Source organism: Vespa mandarinia, chromosome 3 (genome assembly GCF_050613455.1).
Source record: "Vespa mandarinia isolate Hongniang chromosome 3, ASM5061345v1, whole genome shotgun sequence".
Classification (NCBI taxonomy): Eukaryota; Metazoa; Arthropoda; class Insecta; order Hymenoptera; family Vespidae; genus Vespa; species Vespa mandarinia.
The window spans coordinates 10132501-10156358 of record NC_140812.1 but is presented as its reverse complement, the minus strand read 5'-3'; the positions used below and the strand labels follow the sequence as shown (position 1 = coordinate 10156358).

General features: G+C 25.2%; 5 protein-coding genes and 1 long non-coding RNA gene across 10 annotated transcripts; 5 read left to right on the top strand and 1 right to left on the bottom strand.

The window, feature by feature from the left end:
* The first annotated feature begins 145 nt into the window (after window positions 1–145).
* Dcr-2 (Endoribonuclease Dcr-2) lies at window positions 146–9754 on the top strand. The gene is made up of 26 exons (XM_035874218.2): window positions 146–767; window positions 839–1017; window positions 1110–1287; window positions 1362–1601; window positions 1769–2051; window positions 2241–2317; window positions 2400–2503; window positions 2632–2770; window positions 3133–3263; window positions 3372–3612; window positions 3988–4230; window positions 4333–4596; window positions 4814–4987; window positions 5082–5286; window positions 5383–5698; window positions 5785–6152; window positions 6236–6375; window positions 6468–6590; window positions 6730–7026; window positions 7821–8036; window positions 8245–8445; window positions 8556–8637; window positions 8740–8960; window positions 9076–9247; window positions 9431–9506; window positions 9592–9754. The coding sequence occupies exons 2-26, from the start codon at window positions 860–862 to the stop codon at window positions 9752–9754; spliced, it is 4812 nt and encodes a 1603-aa protein (XP_035730111.2). The 5' UTR covers window positions 146–767; window positions 839–859.
* Window positions 9755–10082: 328 nt separating this feature from the next.
* On the bottom strand, window positions 10083–12231 carry Mfap1 (Microfibril-associated protein 1). Of its 2 annotated transcripts, XR_014981898.1 has the most exons (3): window positions 11828–12231; window positions 10294–11671; window positions 10083–10216 (listed from the first exon to the last, which is right to left on the bottom strand). XR_014981898.1 is itself a non-coding variant. In XM_035874221.2 (2 exons), exons 1-2 carry the CDS (start codon window positions 11922–11924, stop codon window positions 10386–10388), a joined length of 1383 nt encoding a protein of 460 aa, XP_035730114.1. In that variant the 5' UTR covers window positions 11925–12231; the 3' UTR covers window positions 10246–10385. The 2 variants fall into 2 exon arrangements, 1 of the variants encoding a protein (XP_035730114.1); XM_035874221.2 differs by lacking the exon at window positions 10083–10216 and having other exon boundaries at window positions 10246–11671.
* Window positions 12232–12307: 76 nt separating this feature from the next.
* Window positions 12308–14148, top strand: LOC146873138 (uncharacterized). The gene is made up of 4 exons (XR_014981933.1): window positions 12308–12729; window positions 12856–12979; window positions 13416–13516; window positions 14015–14148. It is a non-coding gene; the product is annotated as an uncharacterized LOC146873138 (long non-coding RNA).
* On the top strand, window positions 13676–15135 carry LOC118445164 (uncharacterized). The gene is made up of 3 exons (XM_035874224.2): window positions 13676–14169; window positions 14234–14617; window positions 14773–15135. The coding sequence occupies exons 1-3, from the start codon at window positions 13738–13740 to the stop codon at window positions 15133–15135; spliced, it is 1179 nt and encodes a 392-aa protein (XP_035730117.1). The 5' UTR covers window positions 13676–13737.
* Window positions 15136–15458: 323 nt separating this feature from the next.
* Lnpk (zinc-ribbon metal-binding protein lunapark) lies at window positions 15459–20337 on the top strand. Its single transcript, XM_085655510.1, has 10 exons — window positions 15459–15758; window positions 15888–15937; window positions 16881–16922; window positions 17002–17189; window positions 17313–17499; window positions 17728–17971; window positions 18113–18283; window positions 18357–18542; window positions 18645–18740; window positions 18864–20337. The coding sequence occupies exons 2-10, from the start codon at window positions 15911–15913 to the stop codon at window positions 18917–18919; spliced, it is 1197 nt and encodes a 398-aa protein (XP_085511636.1). The 5' UTR covers window positions 15459–15758; window positions 15888–15910; the 3' UTR covers window positions 18920–20337.
* A 691-nt stretch (window positions 20338–21028) lies between these two features.
* Nacalpha (nascent polypeptide associated complex protein alpha subunit) lies at window positions 21029–23469 on the top strand. Of its 4 annotated transcripts, none has more exons than XM_035874227.2 (6): window positions 21029–21179; window positions 21936–22208; window positions 22334–22453; window positions 22665–22760; window positions 22839–22997; window positions 23195–23468. In XM_035874227.2, exons 2-6 carry the CDS (start codon window positions 21948–21950, stop codon window positions 23207–23209), a joined length of 651 nt encoding a protein of 216 aa, XP_035730120.1. In that variant the 5' UTR covers window positions 21029–21179; window positions 21936–21947; the 3' UTR covers window positions 23210–23468. The 4 variants fall into 4 exon arrangements, with proteins under 4 accessions (XP_035730120.1, XP_035730122.1, XP_035730121.1 ...); XM_035874229.2 differs by having other exon boundaries at window positions 21141–21272; window positions 23195–23469; XM_035874228.2 differs by lacking the exon at window positions 21029–21179 and adding an exon at window positions 21190–21332 and having other exon boundaries at window positions 23195–23469.
* The last annotated feature ends 389 nt before the right edge of the window (window positions 23470–23858 follow it).

Sequence of the window (23858 nt, the reverse complement as noted above, 5' to 3'; positions counted from 1 at the left end):
AGTGCTACTAACTTAAAAAATTTTTTAATATATTAAATGATATTCATAAAAGGTTGCCAATTTAATAAATTGAAAATATTCTAGAAATAAAATTTTGTAGATATTTTTGGTTGCATATCTTGTTTTTTTATTCTATCATGTCAGTCTATGGCGCTGTAGCTAGGACACCAAAAGAAAAACTATATTTATAAAAAAATTAAAGTCAGTTCGGCTTTAGTAAAGTTTAATGTAGAATAAAAAATAACAAAAGAATAATATAATATAATATTCTCTAAGAATATTACAGAATTGTGAATATAAAAAGCTTTCTTAATTAGAAGCATCCTGTGTCTACCTATTCAGTTATAGGACATAATGTGAGTGATGTGCGTAACCAAAGGCTCTATTTTATAACTTGTTCTATTTTATACAAGTTATATGTGCGTACGATTTAAATAGTGAGAATGCTCAAATAACGAAATGAAAAAAAAATCAAATTTAAGTTTAGTAACCATATGAAAAACAGGAACTTTTATATTTGCGTGGTTGTTTTATGAGTCTCTTTGATTTAATTTTCCATATAAATACAATATCGATCGATCGTATTTCATATAAATACGATAATCGATAATATTTAGTAATTCCGATTATTGAAAAGTTTTTTATGATTCGTTCTAAAGCGACAACATCTGATAAAACAAAACTTAGATAGAAGATGTAATTTATTATTATTTCAATTTTGTTGTGTTATATTTCCTCTATAGTAAACTACAATAACACATTATCAGGTTAGTTACTATTGTATTTTATTTATTGTTATTGATGTTGAAAATGGGGAGTTCCATTTTGTTTCCTATAGGAGTCATATAACGATAAAAAAATGGAGAATAAATCAGCAGAATTTATTGCAAGGCCATATCAAATTGACCTTTACGAGAAAGCAATGGAATCAAATACAATTATTTACTTACCTACCGGTACAGGAAAAACATTTATAGCAATGATGGTTCTTAAAAAATTGAGTGTTGATATACAAAAGTATGTTATAATTATGTTTTTCTATCTGTGCACATATATTTATTTATGTTAATAATGTATACAAAATAATTCATCTCGTATTTTATTCTTAGGCTTTACACTCAGGGTGGTAAGAGAACAATATTTGTAGTCAATACAGTACCTTTAGTAACTCAACAAGCTGAATATATTGCAAGACATACAGGATTATCATGTAAAGGATATTGTGGTGATATGAAAGTTGATTTTTGGACAAAAGAAATATGGTTAAAAGAGTTAGATGACCAACAAGTATATATAATGAATATTCATATATTTTTATTATATAATGAATTATTTCAATATAATACGAAAATATTTGTCAGGTTTTAGTGATGACAAGTCAGGTATTTCTAGATATTATAAATCATGGATATTTACATTTAAATAAAATAAATTTGATAATTTTTGACGAATGTCACAGAGCTGTAAATGATCATCCTATGCGTCAAATTATGCAGAGATTTGAACAATGTAAACTTACAGAACAACCTAAAATATTAGCATTATCTGCAACTTTACTTAATTCTAATGTAAAATTGTCTAATATTATAGAATCAATTAAGGTAAAATTCAATAATTTCTAGATTTATATTTCTTTAATTATAAGAACATGAATATTATTGTACGTTATGGCAGAATTTAATGATTTATGAATTATATAAAATATATATGAGAGTATATATAAATATAAAAATTAACGAGTGCATGATATAATTCTCTTATATTACAGAATTTAGAAATAACATTTCATTCAAAAATAGCGACAGTAGATAATATAAAGGGATATTGTACAAATCCAGAAGAAATTGTAATTCATTATGAAACATATACATACCCAGAAAGTTGGCATAGTGTAGTAACCTATTTACAAAATTTAATAGAATTTTTAAATGTTACATCTATTCCAAGTAATCGAGATTATAACGAATCCAGTAAAGAGTTTAAAACAAAAACTATAAATGAAGAACTTATGAATCTTATAGAAGATATAAAAAAACAAATAGATACAACAGGTAATTATAACTGATAGTGGAGATAAATGATGTATAATTAAAGTTATTTATGTATTATTTAAATATATGTAGATTGTCCAAAAGTTTCTTTAATTATCTGCATGCAGCCGTTTTATCTGGTTTAAAATCGTTTAAAATGTTTAAAAATGAAAGAAACTTTTAAAACAACCTAATATATATTTTTTCCAGGTTTATATGGTGTTAATAAATGTATTCTACTACACTTAATCCAATTAGAATACAAAAAGAGATCTATTGATGATCAAGTATGTATATTAGAAAATTATGTAATATCAGTTTTGTAAATATGAAATAAATTACTGTACCATTTATTTATCCTATTTATAGAATGGAATATATATCTTTGAATATATGATAACAGAATTATTTAAATTGAGAAAACTCTTGGAAGATGAAATGAAGAATTATACGGATCTACAAAAAATATTTGAGTTAGTATATATTAAAATTTTCATTATATGTATCTCCTAAAATATGTTTTATTTTTTCTATATATTTCTTGAAATGTGTGTGTGTGTGCACGTGCGCGTGTGTTTAAATATATGATTTTAAATTACAGGTTTTCATCAGATCAGGTCCTCCAACTTTTTAAATTATTGAAAAATTTTAATGATAATAGGTTAGACAATCAGAAATTTTGTTGCATTGTTTTTGTGAAACGTAGATCCACTGCTAAAATATTATACCATATTTTAAAGGTAAGATGAAATGAAAGATAATATTCTTACTAAATTCATTAGAAAAATATTTATACTGTAATTGGTCATTCAAAAATAAATTGCTTATATATCCAATTTATATTTTTAACAATATTTTATCGTATTTTTTAAAGCTAGTATCTGATATCTTATTATTTTATCTTTAATTTTTCTCTAATATTTTTTCTCTGATTTGTTTTTTTTTATAATACTTTTGTAGGTGTATTGTTCAAATCTCTATTATTGCAATATATTGCTTATAGTATAATATAAATTTTATGACATTAATTTAATTGATGTATTATTATAGAATTTAAAATATCTATCTGTGTATACACAGTTTTTTTAAATCTCTTTTTTAGGAAATGCACACTCACGATGAAAGATATAAATTTTTACTTCCGGATTATACTACAGGTTTTAATAATAACCCTTACAAAAATTATAAAGAAGTTTTATGTATGTCTAAGTGGAACAGAGAGGTTTTACATAGGTATAATTATATATTTATATTATTTTCTATATATTATTTCTCTGATAGAACTTGTAACAGCAATTCTATATTATTACAACAATTATATATTATAATATATTTCTACAGATTTAGAAATGGATTAAGTAATTGCGTTATAGCAACAGATATACTTGATGAAGGAGTTGATATACCTGTTTGTACGCTTGTAATACGTTTTGATCTACCAACAGACTTCCGATCTTATATTCAAAGTAAAGGACGCGCACGTTTTTCATCAAGTCAATATGTTATTATGTTAAGTAAAAATGATCACAATTATATTAAGAGACATATGCTATTTAAAAATATCGATTTATCATTACAAGAGGTATATAATAATATATATTACTTTAACAATAGTATTATATATATTTATAATGAAATTAGTGTGTGTATGTGTGTACATATGTCTCTCTATTCTGTATATATATATATATATATATATATATATATATATATATATATATATAGAATTGTATATATATATATATATATATATATATATATATAGAATTGTATATATATATATATATATATATATATATATATATATATATAATTATAAAAGATAAAACTAAATTAAACAAATTTGCTATAGTTAATATAATATATTTTGTCTAATATAGACTTAACATGCTTTTTTTTTAGAATAGTTTCATCTAATTTATGTAAATTTATTAATTCTATCTTCATTTATATTTAGATATTAATAGGAAAATCTGAGTATCGTATAGAACCTACTGCAGAGGAAATTAAAGAAAATCTGTATTCTTATACAATTGAGCCATATATAGTGAAAATAAATGAAAACATCACAAGTATACTGACAGAACAAGCTGCAATTAATTTAATAAATAAATATTGCACTTTATTATTGAAATCGAAATTTGTATCTTTATACCCAACATGGAAATTACATAAAATAGAGGAAAATAAAACATTTCAGGTATATTCATAGCATTATTGTTTTAGTAAAGAAAAATTATAATTAGATATTAACTATATATATTGTTTATTTAATTACCATATAACATAATGAACTTTTCAGGTGTCCCTTAAATTGCCAAATCTATCTCCACTTAAAGAAGTAGTGTTTGGTGATATGATGCCTTCTATAGATGCAGCTAAAAAATCTGCTGCTTTTAAAACTTGCATAAAATTACATTTAATTGGCGAATTATCAAATAATTTATTGCCATCTGTAAATGATATATTAGATAATACAGAATATCTTTTTCCGAATTGGATAAATGAAGATTCAAAAACAAATCAAGCTGGTACTACAAGAAAGAAAAGATATCACAAACTTAAAGTAATTATTCATTTATTACTATTACTATTATTATAATTATTATAGACCTCTTGATATATTTCTTATCTTTCTTTTTTCTATATTATTTCCTCTTAATATAATTTTTATATATAATTTTATAATAATTTTTCTTAAATAAAACAACTGTAATTTTATGAAATATTATTAATTATAAAACTTGGATGAGAGAAGTATTATCAAAAAATATTTTTTGTAGTATCCAGAGGCATTATATGGTGCATTTCCTTCAGAAGGAACCATTTTATATTTACATATTCTTAGTGCTGAACCAGTATATTCAATACCACAGGATAATAGAAATTTAGTATTTTATAACTTATTACATGATCAAGCAGGATATGGAATACTTTCGACGAAGTTAATCCCACAAGTAAATAAGTATTTAAAGCTAATTAAATATGTTATCTTTGTAAGGATTTATACATATATTTTTTAAATGTCATTTGTTATGATGTATTCATTAGATTCCATCATTCCCTATTTACATGAATGTTGGAGAGCTGAATGTTAATATCAAAGTTAACTATGCAACAATGATTTTAACTAATGAACAAATTGAAGAATTAAAAATTTTTCATACTACAATATTTACTAATATTGTATCTGTTATTAAACCATTTATGACATTTGATAATGATAACTTTGATAATTCTTTTCTTATTGTACCAAGTAAGTAATAAAAGTATTTTTTTTTTTTGCATAATTTAATATTGTGATAGTATAAGAAAATATAATATATTTATTACTAAAAATATTTTTTTACAGCTAATAATGAAAATGAAATAGATTGGAATGTTGTTCAAAAATACAAATATATTTCTTATATTAAGTCTCTTGCACCATTAAAAAACATTGATTACGAATTAGCATTGATTGTTCCTAATTATAGATCATCTCCAAATGTATATGTTGTCACACAAGTATGCGATGATCTTGCACCGAATTCATGTTTTCCAACAAATGATTTTCTTACTTATGCTCATTATTACAATCAAAAACATGAATTAAAAATAAGTGATTTAAACCAATCGATGCTAGAAGTAAAACCAATTTCAATGAAAATTAATTGTATAAAACCACGGTATGATATCACGAAAAATAGAAGACATAAAATATATTAAATTATATAATAATGAATATAATATACGTGTTCGTTAATTTTTACAGAAATATGAAGTCTGGCTTAAGTAAACGAAAACGTGCAGATGCACTTGAAGATTACGATGAACATTTAGTACCGGAGTTATGTTGTAAAGTTGAATTTCCTGCATTATATTGGCTTAAAGCGACTACGTTACCATCCATCCTTCATAGAATTTCACAATTATTAATTGCATTAGATCTAAGAGAGACTATTTTTAAAGAGGCAAATTTGGGTACTTCACTGAATGATCTCCTAAACTATAATTGGCCTCCTTTGGTCATAAATATACAAGAATCGGAATCTAAAACAGAACAAATGTCAGAAGGTACATTTGATGAAATTATACAAACTGGCCAGCCAGTATTAGATTTGAATGGACCTGAAATCGATGGTATGTATAGTTAAAAAGTTTTTATAATAATATATAAAAAAATATATGTCTTAAAAAAATATGTACATTTTATTATGTTATAGTTCTTAATACTGATGCAAATCTATATCCTTGGACAAAAGAACAAGAACCACCCGATATAAACAGGAATGCTGAGCAAATCCAATTAATTGATATTGAATATTATTGTCATTTTATGTCGGATACATCTAATTCAGAAATGGTATGATAGCATATCATGTATATTACATTTTAATATATCAAGTTTATTATCATAATTGTCAAATATTTATTACATATTTTTTGTTATTATAGCTTTCTAAGGAACGTAAAACCAAAATAATTAACTACAAAAGTAAACCTAAAGTATCAATACCAACTTTAGAAATTCTAGAAGCAAATGATGAAACAGGACCAGATCCAGTACTAATTATGCAGGTAAATGAAATATCAAATGCACTAATGTTATATATAATATATATGCTATATAAAATTATTAAGAGTTATCAATGGTTATAAAATATAATAATAATAATAATTATTATTATTATTATTAATGCAGCATTTTATGTTTTAGGCGCTTATAACTAGTGGAAATGATGTGTTTGATCAAGAAAGATTAGAAATTTTAGGAGATTCTTATTTAAAATTTATTATATCTTTATATTTGTATTCCGTTTTTCCAACTTATAATGAAGGTCGTTTAACTGCACTTAAAGGAAAAATCATTGGAAATCGAAATTTATATTATTGTGGTATCAAAAAGTCTATCCCAGGATGCATGAAAGTCGATGATTTTATACCAATGAGCACATTTATTCCTCCAGCTTATACAACATTCCGCCCTTTACAAAAAATTTTATTAGAAGCTAAGGTTCTTGTTTTTTTTTTTTATATATATATTTCAGCTTGCTAAAAATTTTTGTTTTATGGTTAATCATAACATTCTTTTATGCTGTTAATCATTATTATCCTATTTTATTTTTGATTTCTAATTTTTACTGCATATCATTTTTCTATTATATACTTATACAGGGTACGGCAGAGAAACGAACAATTATAGAAATCGATTTTTTCGGGCACTACTAGGATAATTTGTTTACGCTCAAATAATAAAATGCTTTTATAGAAGTTTAATACTTCAGAAAAACGTTTTATTTAAGAAATTGTAAATATACTAATTTATAGAAAAAAGCATTTTATTATTTGAAGACATAAATACATCTTAACGATGAACACAATCATTGCACATCGGTCTACTGATTTATGATTGCTGATGCAATGATAGCGTAGGACATATTAACCCTACCTAAAAAACGGTTTTCGGGAAAATCGATTTTTATAGTCGTCTATTTTTCTTTCTAACATTACTAATTTTACATTTTTTAGTAATTTTTGACTATTCATATTTCTACACATATACTAACACATCATATTCCAAAATTCATTTTTATTTATATTTTTCTGAGAATTTCTCTATTTCTTTTTTCTGAATGAATATTATTTTCCCACTTCATTTAACTATAATGTATGTAGAAAAAGAAAATGAGGGAAATTATAAATACATATTATAATTACTATAAAAAATAATGAGATACTCTATTTTCGTATATCTTATATATCTTGAAAGTGAAGCTTTTTATCGGGCACTATTTTTATATGTATAAGGTATCTCCAAATGTGTTATATGAAATTCACATACCTGAAGAAGAAAGATTCTCTGGATATATAAGTGAAAATACAAAAAATGAAATGCAAGCGAAAGTTTTGAATTGGGCTGCTGCAGAATCACAAACTGGTATTGAGTATTACATAGGTGTACAAATGGTTCCAGACAAAGCAGTTGCAGATTGTGTAGAAGCCCTAATAAGTGTTTATCTTAAAGTAAGATAATTCTAGTATTTAAAATTATTGTTATGTTATTGCTATTATTATTATTATCATTATTGTTATTATTATTATTATTATTATTATTATTATTATTGTTATTATTGTTGTTATTATTATTATTATTATTATTATTATTATTATTATTATTATTATTATTATTATTATTATTAATTCTTTTTACTATTATTATTTACTTAAACAGAGTATGGGAATGGTAGGAGCTGTAAAATTATTAATGTGGTTTGGTATTTTGCCTTTGCACACTGACATTAATGCATTATTGTATTCTGTTACACAAAAACCAGAAGTTAGTGTTGGAGATCTAAACTTGTATATGCCATGGGCTGAAACAATAGAAAAGAATATGAATTATAAGTTTCGAAATAGGATATATTTGTTACAGGTAATTTAAGATACAAATAATCTCCTTCTCCAAATAATAATTCTTAAATATGTTGATAAACATATATTCTTATAATTATATTAATGAAATACATGTCTATATTTTTTTAGGCTTTTAGTCATCCATCTTACACAGAAAATAATATAACAGATGATTATCAGAGATTGGAATTTTTAGGTGACGCTATTATTGGTAAGAATGAAGAAACATACAAGTTCTATATATGTGTATATGTACTTATATATTTGTTATTTTATTCTAAAACGTATATACATCTTTTTCATTTTCTTTCAGATTTTTTAATTACAGGGTACATTCATCAATATTGGGAATTATTAAGTCCTGGTGAAATTACAGATCTTAGATCTGCACTTGTAAATAATATTACATTTGCATGCTTAACTGTAAAATATGGCTTACATACAGCTCTTTTATCTTATTCTCCACAATTAAATGATGTTATCGACAGATTTGTAAAATTTCAAGAAGAAAGGAATTATGTAGTTGATAACGAGGTAAACTAACAAATAATATCTTATAATCTTTATATATTGATATACATAATATAGGGCTATAAATATATTAATAATAAATGTTTATAAATAATTCTTACAAATTATTTTTTTACAGAATCTCTGGATTTTACTTGAAGAAGAAGAATGTAATATGGCCGAATACGTTGATGTTCCTAAAGTTTTAAGTGATATATTTGAATCTTTCATAGGAGCTGTTTATTTAGATACTAATAAAAATATTAAACAAGTTTGGGAACTGTTATTCGCTCTTATGTATAAAGAAATCGGTATGTTTTTGTCAACCATATATATATATATATATATATATATATATATATATATATATTTAAAAATGATAATATCATCTAATAATTACATCGAATTTTTTTTAAATGTAATTTTTCGTAATATTATTAGCGCTTGTGATTCTTATTAAATACAAGTATTGATTTTATATATTTTTTTTATAGATGCCTTTAGTAGAGATGTTCCGAAGCAACCTGTGCGTTTAATCTATGAAACGCTAGGATCAAATGCCAAATTTTTGTAAGTTTCATTTGGGAATGGCATTTTATATTTCTGTTATATTAATCGTATAAAATTGTCTTTAATTTTTTATTGTTATATTTAGATCTGCAACCTTAATAGAGGGTACAAATACTATTATGGTACCTTTAGAAATAACGAATAAAAGAAAATCAAAATTATTTCACGGATTTGGTGCCAATAAAAAACAAGCTAAATGTGCAGCAGCAAAGCAAGCTTTGAAGTATTTGCGTTGCAAAAATGAATGAAATAATTATGAATTCATAATTTTTGTATTTTGGTATAAATTATTATATTTTATAATATTAGGTTAATAGGAAAGTTCGCGCAGTTTATAACGCGAGTCCGTGAATGCCAGACATACGTTATATTAGTGTACAGGCTGAAAATTTTTCTGCGCAAATACATTACAACAGATGAGAATCTTGAGTCGCAGTGGCTTTGATAGGTAACATGTAGCAAAGGTATATAAAATTGTTGCCCAAAAATATCATAGTATAAAGTGTGACTTCTTGATATTTTTTACTATTAGAAATTGTTATCCATTGTCAGACACTTTATATGGTGGAAAACCTCCGCCATACAACTTTTTAAAAATACACCTATTTAAAAATATTTCCCAAGCAGCTAAATAGTTTCGAAAGTTCTAACAGCTTGTCAAATATGGTTGAATATTATTTATCTTTATTGATACGAACTTTCTTGATAATCTAATAAATTAAAAAATAAATGTTTATATTGTAATGATATAAAATTAGAACAGATATTTTTTATTTATTATATGTACATTTTCATACCCAAACCTTATTATTAACAAATTTTAGTGCATATACTTCTGCAGAGTAAGACTTTATAAATGCTTAGATACGTGTATTAAATTTAATTTTCATTTTTTCTTTTTTTCAAAGATGGCCGTTCAAAAACTTGTTTCATTCCAGCAGCTTGATTATTATGAAATTTAAGATTTTGAGCGGTCTCCGATATCCAAGGAGAGTCAAATTGAGTAGTATCTTGGTCAACTAAATGAGTATATTTAGTTCTACCACTACGACCAAAGTTCTTAACTTGCATAACTTTTGGTAATATTGTTTTATCAAAGTGATCTTCCAAAGTAGCACCAGAGAAGTCTCTCTTAAATATGTTATCATCTTTGTCCAAATAGAAGGCACCACGATGATAATATTTTTGTAAAAATTTATATTTTCCCTTTGCTGCTTTATTAGTTATAACCTTTGGATTTAATCGAGCTTCTTGTCTACGCTCTTCTTCAGTCATATTACGTATTCGTTCAATTTCTAATCTCTCCTTTTCAATTTGTTCCCTTTCTTCCCGATCTCGTTTAATTCTCTTTAATTCTCTTAATTTCCAAGCTTCATATTCAACTTCATCATTTTCATCATCTGTACAAACATCTTCAAGCTTACCTTCTTGTTCATTATTAGTTTTGTTAACTTGTGTTTCTTTACGAATTGCTTCCTCCACCATACGAAAAGTTTGCCTTTTCCGTTCTTCTGCTAGTTTTTTAGCTTCTATTTCTACTTGTTTTTGTTTCATTGCCTCCTTTTCTTTCTCCATAACTGTAATTCTGTCCTTTTTTCTAACAAAAACTGGTTTAAGTCTTGGGCCTGTTTCTTCTTCAGAATCCGTGTACTCCTCATATTCTGAACTTTCTTCCGTGCTTTCACCAGATCTTTCGTCTTCTTCTCCATGTAATAATTCTTCTTCTGTCTCTTTTTTTGATAATACTCGTTGTTTCAAAGCTTCACGTCTTCGCTCTATTTCTGAATCTGATAATTCTTCATCTTCGGATGAATCTGAACTTTCCAACTTAATCCTTTCATGTGATCTTTCTGGTTCTATCTCAATTAATTCAGGCTCATGAATATGTCTTTGCCTTTCAACATGAGATTCTGTGGCTGAATCTCGTTGTCTCTCTAATCGTGTTAATCTTCTTAAGCGTGGATCATCTTCATCTCTTATTTTCACAACTTGAGCTGTGTGTGGGACATCGGTAATAGTTTCATTGTCATCATAACTTTTATGAACACGTTTTTCTAAAAAATCTTCATCTTCTGATTCTTCTTCTGAACTAGCCACGGGGGCATAATCAGGACGTTTACCAGAAACATAACGATGTACTTTCACTTTCTTCATAGATAGTTCTCCTGTAAAATAAAAGAAAAATATATTTGATATAAATATCAAATATTAATTAAAGTTCAATATATAATTTAATATACAAATTTTAATAAATAATAAATAATTTTAGAGAATATATATTTTTAAAAATCTTTTGAAATTATATCATAACATAAGCTAACCTTTATCATTTTTTACTGGCACTGCACCTGCTGTACTTTGTATTCCCATAGGTGCAGGTGCTAAAGAATTATTTGTTACAAAATAATCCATCATCATTTTGACGTTATTATTAAGGCAATGGTAATTATAAAATTCACTTGTCTCCTTTACTTTTTTTCTTTTTATTTTAATAGCCTTATAAAGACTCAATAATTCGCTGTTAGATAACTATGCCAATTTTAAATAAATTCTGACGATTAGAAAGATTAAATAATTTAATTTTTTTTTAAATCAATGGATGTATAGTCCATACGCACAGGAAAAATAAACAACACTGATAAGAAAATAATTAACTTTATTAGTATAAATAACACTATACGATAACAATCTTTGTCAAAGTTCATATGGAAACGTAAACGATATGGACTTGTAATCTCTAAAATATTTGACAGGTGGCGTTGTGTTGTATTACCAACCTTGGCATGTGTGTGTATCGCTGTATGTGTATATTTCTAGCGTTATTGCAAATGAAAATGATTGAAGTTTAAATAAACAAAGTCATTTTCATAGTTTTATTTGTGATCATTATTGTTTGTCACTATAGAATAAAAACTTTTGACATAATTACTTTTTTTTTATAATGAAGAAAATTTTAAAATTGCTATGCATATTATTCATGATAGTAAATTGATTTTAGTAAAATCAAATATAAGTATTAAACCATATTAGACGTCATTTATCTCTATAACTTTTTGATTTCCTCTTTTTTGTTCATGACAATTCTGAATTTGGTTGGTAGCTTTGATTATTACAAAAAAAAAGTTAACCGCCACAAGTTTATTTCAGAACACATTTCTTTTTTTACATTTTAATTTATATTCACAACAATCCGCAAGTACTTTCATTTAAAATGGCAGATAAGGTATATTTAATGAATTGATTTAAACATTTCATTTTATTCTTTCCTTTTATATACGCTATATATTTTATTTATATTATTATATCTTATGGATTTAAAGTTCAACAAATATGTTATGTATTCTTTCAGGAACTTCAGGAAGAATTAGAAATGTTACGAAAGACGCGACGTGATTTACAAGAATATTATTATCTTTTAAGGATATTAAGAAATGATATAGAAAAAATGATAGGCAATTTTTCATTTACATCTGGTAAAAAAGTTAAAACATTACTTTAATTTATATTATTATATATGCGAGAAGAAACCTTTTAAGAAATATTTGACAAATTATCTATATTCATAAGAAAATATTATCATTTAAATAATGAATATATTAATTATTTCATACGATATGATCTTACTTAATAAACGATTTTATTATTAAAATAACAAAAGACTATTTAACTAATTGTAAAGATTAACCTTTCTTATAATTTTGACATGATAATATATAAATTCTACAAACTTGAAATAAAATTTTAAATAACTTTTAAAGTGCATTGTTATATATTTTGACATTATTGATATTATCTTTTTGATAATACTTTATTTTAAACTTTTATTTTATTAAAAGAAACTCGAGGTATGTTCTATAATAAACAATAAAAAATTATGTTCAATTAATTAAGAACAATAACTTGTTTCAGATATTTGTGAGTCACAAAAAGACACTACAGCTCAAGATATTAAGAAAGATAAAAAAATTCCTTAATAGCATCATAAATTGTATTAAAAGTATTCAAATATGGTAAATCAATTATATATTCTTATTAATTTTTCGGAAAGATATAGTTATATTGATCTTTATTTTATATTCCACTATAAGTTTTCTTAATTAATATTTTTTATTAATAAAATTAATATTATATATATATATATATAAATTTTTAGTATACTTTGTTTCATATCAAGAATTCCATGCTCATTTTGGCAAAATATTAAAGTACAGATGTAAAATGAAATTTAAAAATGATCTCCAAGTGTTATTCATATTATTTTCAAAGTATTACTGGATGTTTTTATAGATTTTGCATGGTTCAAAATAGTTCAAAAATACAATTGAATATTAACAAGAGAAATATAAAATCTCAAAGTCAAAATAGATCTAATGAGAAAATATATGGAGAGTGTAAATTAAATAATATTAAGCAACTCACACGATCTTATGAATATAATATTTTCCATGATCGTATGATTGATATAAATGTTTGTATTATTGGTGGAGGTTTATCTTCTGTTTATACAGCAATTCTTTTAAAACAATCCCGTCTTATAAAAGATATACATTTAGTTGATTTAAGTGGAAAATTAGCTGGTACTGTCTTGGATGCAAGCCATATTGATACTTCTATTTGCATAAAGTATTTTACAAAAAGACTGATCAGAGAAGCCTTAGTAAAAGTATGTTAATTTAATTACATTATAATAACAGTTATAACAAAAATCAATGTTATTTTATTTATAGACAAATATTGTTGCACTTATGGATGATTCTGATTTAAATATCCTTAAAGATCCATATGTTCAACTTAATACATGCTCAAAATACATTCATCAAACAGTAGAGGACATAATTACAATTTCTCCTATGGCTCTTGTAGCAATTTTTACAAAACCAGTAACAGCAACATTATCAATGGTATCAGAGATTTATAAACATGCAGGCAAATGGGATCCAAATAGATTGGTTGGTTCTGTCTCTACAGAGATAATGCGAATTGAAACAATAACAGGAAATATCTTAGATTTGAATCCTGCATCTATATCAATCCCAATAGCTGGAGGGGCTGATCTAAATACTATTGTTCCGCTTTTATCATGCGCAAAACCTATCAATGGATTTATAACCGTATGAGTATAATAATACTTATATTTTTTATTTTTTAATGATTTACTAAGGTCAATAGTATACAAATTAGAAACAGATACTATACTATATTTTTTTATGTAACTTTTCGTATTGTATAACAACAAAATATAAATAATCATATATTAATTGTTTAGGCGCATTATAACACATTGGTAGAATTATTTCAAGCGACCGAACGAGAGAAAATACATTCTAATGTCAAAAAGTTTGCCCTCTTGGATGGATCCGCTGCAGTAAAATTAATTTTAGCTCTTGCTGGTGGCCTTAGTGGTCTTGATAATATCTATGCATGTGGTTTTGTACGGTCAAATGTAATGCCCTTATGTCGTTTCTTTACGTCTCAATTACAATTTGGATTAAGAGGAATTACAGAAAATTTAGGTCTCCCGAAAGTTTCACCTTTGGAAATTAATATGATCGAAAAAGCAATTCCAATTATTAATGAATACGTCGAAATGGGAGTAAAAGCTGCTAATTGTAAAGAAATAAAATCATAATACATTAAATTTATTATTTCTACTTATATATTATTTTATAATTCTTCTACTTATTTTCTAAACATTATTTTAAATTTTAAAAAAGGTTTTACTTCCATATCTTAATTTGTTTGGTGATTTGAAATCTATGAAACATGATTGGTTGCATTTTCAAGTTATGATTAGTTATTTCTGATGGAACCACAAAAACAGCCAATAATCAGTTTCATATCTAAGAAATTAGAAAAGAGTATTACAAATGTATAAAAATAAAATTTGCTGCTATGGCGAAGAAAATAGGATTTTAATTAATTTTGTTGGTATGATTACGCACCGTTATTGTGTAGTATTACAGCTTCTTATATTCTTTTGTGGTTAATTTTTTTTTTTTTTCAAAATCCGTATAAATCGAAAAGAAAAGTAAAAAGTGTTAATAATCGTCAAAAAATTAATGAAATATTGATTTGAGTTCGTACATTCTATGAGAAGAAAAAAAATATATACATATATGTAGATATATATATATAATTTTTTATTGCAATATGTGAATAAACATTATTCTGTTGGCATCTGGAGAATCTTTGTAAGAAGCAAGTTATAAATATCGGTACAAAACGCGGGTGTAGTTATATTGGATTTGAAAGGTAGACCGTTGCATATATGACAATTGAATCTCGATGTTTCAAAAAATATCTTTTATAAATCAATTTTGACATAAGAATTGACATTTACATATAATTAACATCAGTAATTTCTTTTTTTACGGGAGAAAGAACGTGATCGATCGTCAGAAACCATGGGAATCATATTATCCAGATTTCGAGTAAGTATTTTGGTTATATTATTATATTTCATGGCTTTTCCTATTATGCACTTTGTGTTTTTGATCTTGAATTGTCTATACTATTAAGACGGGTAAGTGTTCCAATTTAAAAAAAGTCCATAAATGTTTAACATGTTATCAGGAAAAATTTTAATATTTTGTTTCTTTCTCTCTCTTTCTCTCTTTCTTTCTTTCTTTCCTTCTTTCTTTCTTTCTTTCTTTCTTTCTTTCTTTCTTTCTTTCTTTCTCTCTCTCTCTCTCTCTCTCTTTCTCTCTTTCTTTCTCTCTCTCTCTCTCTCTCTCTTTCTCTTTCTCTCTCTTTCTCTTTTTTTCTCTTTGTTTTCTGCTTCTTTTTTCTCCCTTATATATTTTTTCTTTTCTTTTTTCTTTCTTTTTTCTTTTTTCTTTTTCTCCCTTTTTTTTTGTTATCTAACCATATAAAACGGAAAGTATATGAACAATATTTTTATGTAGCAACTATAGTTATTTTTAGAATCAAGGCACGCTCGTGAATTCTATATGCATTATTATTTTAAGAGATTACATTCATTATGTATATCGATTTTAAATATCTTAAAATAATATAAATTTTTGACATTATGTATAATGAGTATAGATATATGTAGAGTGAATTTGGAAATATATTTATTTTTAAGATTTTTTGTATTGTCATTTTGGTTCTATATCATTGGAATGATTAATCAAAATTGAAAGATTATTAATGTGATGAAAATAGCATGCTTTCATACAATTATATCTGTTAATTTGGTTCGATAAATATTAAAATACATTCTAAGTATTTAAGATTACTGTATTTTAACTAGATTACTTTGTACTTTTTTTATATTATAAATTATTCGAATATAAAATTTTTTTTAAGATTTATTAATAGAAAAAAAAAAATTAATGTAACTTTATAATAAAGAATTTTATATTTTATTAGGGAAAGAAAACAACTATTGAAATTTTAGAAGATTTAGATTCGGTAAGAGAAACCTTTATTTTACATTATTTATTTTTATTTTATTGTTATCATAAAAAACATAAGATTTGTTTGTTTATAGAAAATAAAAGAAATACAAGAATATGGACAAAATACTGAACAAAAGCACAAAAAGATTGTTGGAACACTTGTCATTTATAGCGTTGTTCTTTATATTACAACAGCCTTCATTTTCTATTTTTACTTCTTCCCAGCCTCTTTATATGATCAAATATTCTATATTACTCCATTATTAATTTTTCCAATTATGTAAGTATCCTTATTTTTTTTTTTTTAATTGATTATATATATGAAGGCAAGCATAAGTTATTCGATTAACTAATCTATAAATGAATTGACAATAAATATGAAGAGAACATTATATTACTACAGAATACTGTTTACAAAAAAAATGGTATCGTGGTACTATAAACGCAAAATATCTCAAAATCAAGAAAAGTTGGCAACGATGCAACAGGAGAAAAGTAAAATTTTAGATGAAGTTACAGAAACTGAAACATATAAAAAAGCCAAGGAGATTTTATTACGATTTGCACCTGATCAACTGAAAATGACATCAGTAAGTCAAAATAATTGTATTAAGTAAATAATAAAGAATTTCATAAACGTATAGTAAAGGTAAGTAATTTATTTTAGAATCCTGTAAGTATAAATTATAATAATAAAAAACATAAATAATAATGATTCTATAAGTAGACATATATAAGTAATATATATAGAAGAAACAATATTCTAAATTCTTCTTTGAAATTGTAGTAACTATAAAAATAATGTTATTGATTTTTAGACATCTGTTACAGTACCACAGACTGTGGAAAAACTACGACAGCCCGACGTATCACGTACTATTACGTTTTCATCGCCAGGTATAGGAGAAATAAGAAGAAGAACTCCTAATCAGTCATTCAATGTTTCAAAGGATATCAATGCTCAAACTTTATCTGTTGATGGAAGTCCTAATAAAACCACACAGTTAAATACTCCTATTCAAACTGGTTCTAAACGGCTTAATAATACACCTATGTGCTACAGTTAGTATTGCTTTATATTTATATATAATAAATTATTTAAGGTTTAAAATAATTACATTAATATATTATGTTTTGTTAATACATGCGTATCGTATCATTCTATCTATATTATATTAATATTAAATTTATATTACATATTAGGATCATCTGAATATACATTAGCACGCCCTATATTACCACACCACAGAAGCAATTTTGATCGTTTAATTGATTATTTAGTGGGTGATGGGCCATCTAATCGTTATGCTTTAATTTGTCGTCAGTGCGAATGTCATAATGGAATGGCTCTTAAAGAGGAATTTGAATATTTAGGTGAATAAGATTTTTCAAAATCTGTTAATAAAAGTAACGAAGAAATGAAAAAACGTAACACTTGTATTCATAGGATTTAGATGTTGTTATTGCAATTTTTGGAATCCTCCAAGAAAACAAAAACCAGGAGTCCAAAGAATAGAGGATGTTTTTTCTAACACTTCTCCAACTTCTGGAACACTTGCAAATGATTCATCTGATAAAAATACAGAGACATCAAAACATTCTGAAGTAGAGGCATCATGTTTATCTGATACTGGTAATTACTTTGTTACTTTGTTACTTTCTCAATATAAATAAGCAACACATATACATACACACACACACACACACACACATATTTAGAGTAACTAATTTTTAGATTCAGATATTGAAGTAGTTGAAAGACCAGCAGAAATATCTGAAAATCAAGAGCATATTAATGATGATTATACTAATTCCAATATAAATAAAAAAGGTAAACATAAAATTTTTAGCTAATGTTTGTCTAATATTTTATCTATATTTTAAAAAAATGTGTATTTTTCTTTTTATCTATTTTTATTTTTCAATTATTTTTATACAACTGCTTCATAATTAGGAATGCAAAACTCAGAAGAAAAAAAATCCGATGAAGAAATGGAAGTTGAAGATTGATATCTTAAGAATTCAGTCGGCATAGGTACTATATTACTGTTGATAATGACATTAATAATACAGCGCAATATATTATAATTGTGTTCTATGTTCAGTAGTGGTCAATTATATGAAGATTTGAAAAGAAATTATTAAATTTTCGACAGTTAAAAACAATATCATTCCAAGTTATCTTTATGCAATTGTTAGCGAAATTGCATAAAAAGATTAATAGCACAGTAAAATAAATACAGTTTTTTTTGTTAATTATAACAAATAATCATTCTTTCTAGTTTGAATCTAAATAATGTTTCTATTAATTTTACAATCTTGATTCATTTAGCGTTAGATAAATAATCAAATTCTTATAATTTAGTATAAACTATGTATTTTATATGAGACTGTTTATCTTGATAATAGAAACAAATTAGTATTTATATTAGAAGAGGTTTAGCAAAAAAAACATAAAAATTTTTTCATACTTTGGAAAATAAGAAAAATATTTTTTATGTAATTTTATTGCATTTTATTTATTTTTTTCTTTTTTAGAAAATTCCAAAGTAATTTATTTTTTATTGAAAGATAAATTATATAGACCTGACTTATTTATAAAATTACTAGTATTTGATATTATATTTTTAAGTATTTAAAATGTTGATTGAAGAATTATATATATAAAAATAATAAATTTGGAAAATATTTTGATGTTTAACTCTTAATAAAAAGAAAAATACATATTTAATGAAATGTTTGCTACAAAAATATATTTGTTAAGTATGTTATAAATTCTGCACGATAAAAGTTTAAGTGTTATCTTATAAAGATTAAAAAATATTAAAAGATAAAAGAAATAAGTCTCGCGGGAACATAATATATGAAAATGGTTGAAGTTATATAATAGATATTTGTTATTTTGGACTAATATTACTTCAAATGTAATATTCACAAACAGAAAAGCTGATATATTTGTAATATGTAAGTGTATATGTATATCTAAATATTATAAGTTATATATACTATACATATACAAATTTTAAAAGTTAAATAAAATTTTACATGAATATTTTTATAACAAAAAATATTTCCATTTTATATTTCTCGAAATTATCTACAATAGTTACTTCTTTTTCTGTAAATACTTTATCATATATATTTATAAATAAGTTTTTATCTCTAATTGCGTTTCGAATACAAGTATGTGCACTTATAAGAATGAGAGTTCTAACTATTGTTTTTGATAACATTTATATCATTTATTAAAATCAATGCGTACGTAATCATACGGATATTAACATATGTGAAAGAGAGGTTATGAGAGATCAAAATAATTTTATTATAAAATCAATCAAAAACAAAAAAGAAAATATTGTATAATTAAATATATTGCTTTTATAACGATTTTTTTTTCATTTTGCTACTACATATATCGCATAGAATAAAAATTATTTCAACTATTGTAATAACAATATGAAATTTGTATTTTCGAAATTTATTGTTAAATATAATCTGTTCATCATTTTTAATACTCTTGTAAATCACTCTATCCACTCTCCTTGATATTTCATTTCTTTTCTATTACTATTTTATACTCTATTATATCTTAGAACTATTTTCTTTTTTGAGAATTGAATCTTTTTTTTTTTTTTTTTTTTTTTTAATAATGTTTATAATATTGTTAAGTTTAATATGAATGAAAAATTATTAAATTATTTAGGGTATATACGTTTGGATAGATACATTTCCTAGTTCAAAAATCTAAATTACGATTAACGATGAAAATTGTAAAATACTTTCAAGATACATTATTTATTACTTTTTTTATTATTATTATTATTTTTTATATTCTTTATATCTATATTATAAGTAAAATAAAATTTACGCTCAATGTGATCAGATCAATGTGATCGTTTCACGCAACTTATAATATATCGTGATTGGTTTGATGGTCGAGCAGCAAGAGTCGAAAAAGTGTTTATATCAGCTACATTATTATAACGTCTATATCGTTCATTTAATTAAAAGATTGTTTATGGAAATAAATTTTGAAAAAAAAAATAAATGAATAAATAAATAATACAACGTTCGAAAAGATAATATGGAAAATTCATTATTGTAGAATAATGAATTGTGTCGTCGATTGTATATGAGATTTAACTCTGCGCTTGTCTGATGTTTGCGTTCTTAAAAGTACAAAGATTTGTCAGAAAGTAGCACATGTGTGAACTGGCCTCAGTTTATATGGTAAAAATAGTGCCCTACCGCCGAGGGACTATCGTTTGAGGTAAATCTAATGATTTTATCGGCATCGTTTTACGAAACCTGTTAAAATGTGTTTAACTAATGTAACATTTGTCGGAATAACGTTTATATAGAAGTAATATTCTAGTTTATTTCTTATCATCGATAATATACGTGATTGTATTTGGAAAGCTTGGTAGGCCTTGTCTACGATTTTGTTCGCACTTACATATCAATGATGTAAAGTTTCGTCAACGAGCTATAAAGTTATTGAATTTTTTAAAAGTATAACATAGATCGAGATACGGTATTCTATATACATTTAATAGATCAAATGAAGTTAACAGAATATAATACTGTATGCGATGCTTTTATACAGAAATTTAATAGGGCGCCATAACAATGTCTGCTTAATTGTGGAAATGGCCGCACTGAGTTCGCATTACCGTTCTTTGTCGTTGTGTTATTTATATTTGTATTATCATTTCGAATGATAATAATTCATTCATTTGATCTTGAAGTTATTAAAATTTGTTTTTCATTTTATCGGTTATACATTATAGATGATGTTTTCCTATTTCGTTAACTTTGTACAAAACACGTGCCTCATTTTTCTCGTTTTGGGGATTGATCGATTTGCGTCTATCTAACATAGAGTGCGGTAGGAATACAATAGAGGATAATTATGTTTTTTCGATATAAATTTATGTTGTTGATATATGAATAAATTTTATTTATTGTATATTATATGTTACCTTGTATATCAATTAAAAATTGTTTTTTTTTTAATTCTTACCAGAGATTAAGAAAAATGCCCGAATTAACCGAATTAGACAAAGCTGCCAGCTCCGAGCCCACAAAAATTGAGGCTGCTAGAGTAGGAGTTGGATCTGGAACTGATTCCGATTCAGATGATACTATTCCAGAATTAGAAGATGCTGGTGTTGGTGGCACAGCTGGTTTTCCAACCACAGCGGTTACCGGACTTCCCATTGATTTGGTCTCTAAAGCTAAACAAAGTCGTGGAGAGAAAAAGGCTAGAAAGCTTATGAGCAAATTGGGATTGAAACCGGTATGTCATTTTTTTTTTTTTTTTTTTAATTCATACATCTATTATATGAATATCTATATCTATTAATATATATTTCTTTTAAAATTATTTTAATGTTTTCTTTTTTCTTTTGTTTTGTAATATAGGTACAAGGGGTCAATAGGGTAACCATTAGGAAATCGAAGAATATTTTGTTTGTTATTAACAAGCCTGATGTTTTGAAAAATCCAGCTTCAGATATATACATTGTATTTGGTGAAGCTAAGGTATGTTCTTATTTGTATACATAAAGTTTAATAAAAAATATCTTTAATTAACGATAGAATAAATGATGACACTGTACGGTTTTGCAATTTATTAACTAAATATATTATGTAGACAAATACCTTGGCAGACTGATATGTAATGATATTATTTATTTATATTATTATGACGTGGATAGTTAATAAAATATATCATTTTTTGTTTTATTTATAGATCGAAGATTTGAGTCAACAAGCCCAAGTTGCGGCTGCTGAGAAATTTAAGGAGCCACCTGTAATTCCTGCGACCGAAGCCGGTGGCAGTACAACGGTAAAGAAATAGTACAAATGTTATTTGAACAGTATTGTGATATTTTGACAGCAATGTTCATTCTTTATGTTGTTTAAGGTCGTCGCTCCGATACAAGAGGAATCGGAAGAAGAAGTGGATGACACGGATGTCGAAGAAAAAGATGTGGATTTGGTGATGTGCCAAGCTAACGTCTCTAAAGGAAAAGCTATTAAGGCTCTTAGAAATAATAAAAATGACATTGTTAATGCTATTATGGTAAGTATTAATGTATATATATTATTTCCTATAATTATTTTGAATATTTTTCTCTATGATGAATGATAAAAAAGGTTTCGCGATCATCAGAAAATATATTGTTGTTAGTCTTGGCAGACTGAAAGTAACATTTCTTATTATAACCTATTTTATGGAATTAGATTAAAAATTAACAATGATATAATAATGTGTTTTAGGAATTGACAATGTGATGAAGCTCTTTAGAAATGGCTATGCTATGACGAAGCCTGTATTTTGAAATCACTATTGAATCATCTATGCATCATCGGAAACTCATCATTTCTTTCTTTTTCTCATCGCATTGCAAGAAACCACATAATTCCGTAAGACGAAGTCCCAAATAGAGATAGTCCTTGCAATCTCTCGGGAATCTAAATTTACGTGTATGTACATAATTCATATGGAGTAAACAAATAAATACATTAAGGACACAATATGTCCAGTCAGTTTTATTCATTTTTTATGCTAAAATTATTTTTCTTAATTCCTTCATGTATTAAGTTGATTTATTACAATGTGAAATGTATCCTAAAGAATTATGTTGAAAATGAAAAAACTGATCGAATTGATGAACAGCAAGTTTTTATTGTATTCATGGCTGTTCACTTATCCTGGTTTTATAATGGTCTACGTCATCAATTGAAAACGGGCATAACTCTAGACCGATCTTGATGAACAAGATTTTATTTTAAAAACGAAGCTTTAATCTAGAACATACTTTTTGTCAAATTTTTGAAAAAGCTTTATTTTCTTTGAAAAAAAATCGTATTAAAAAATCATATTATTCAAGAATAGTTTATGCATAAATAATAAAGCTTTTTCAAAAATTCGAAGAAGATA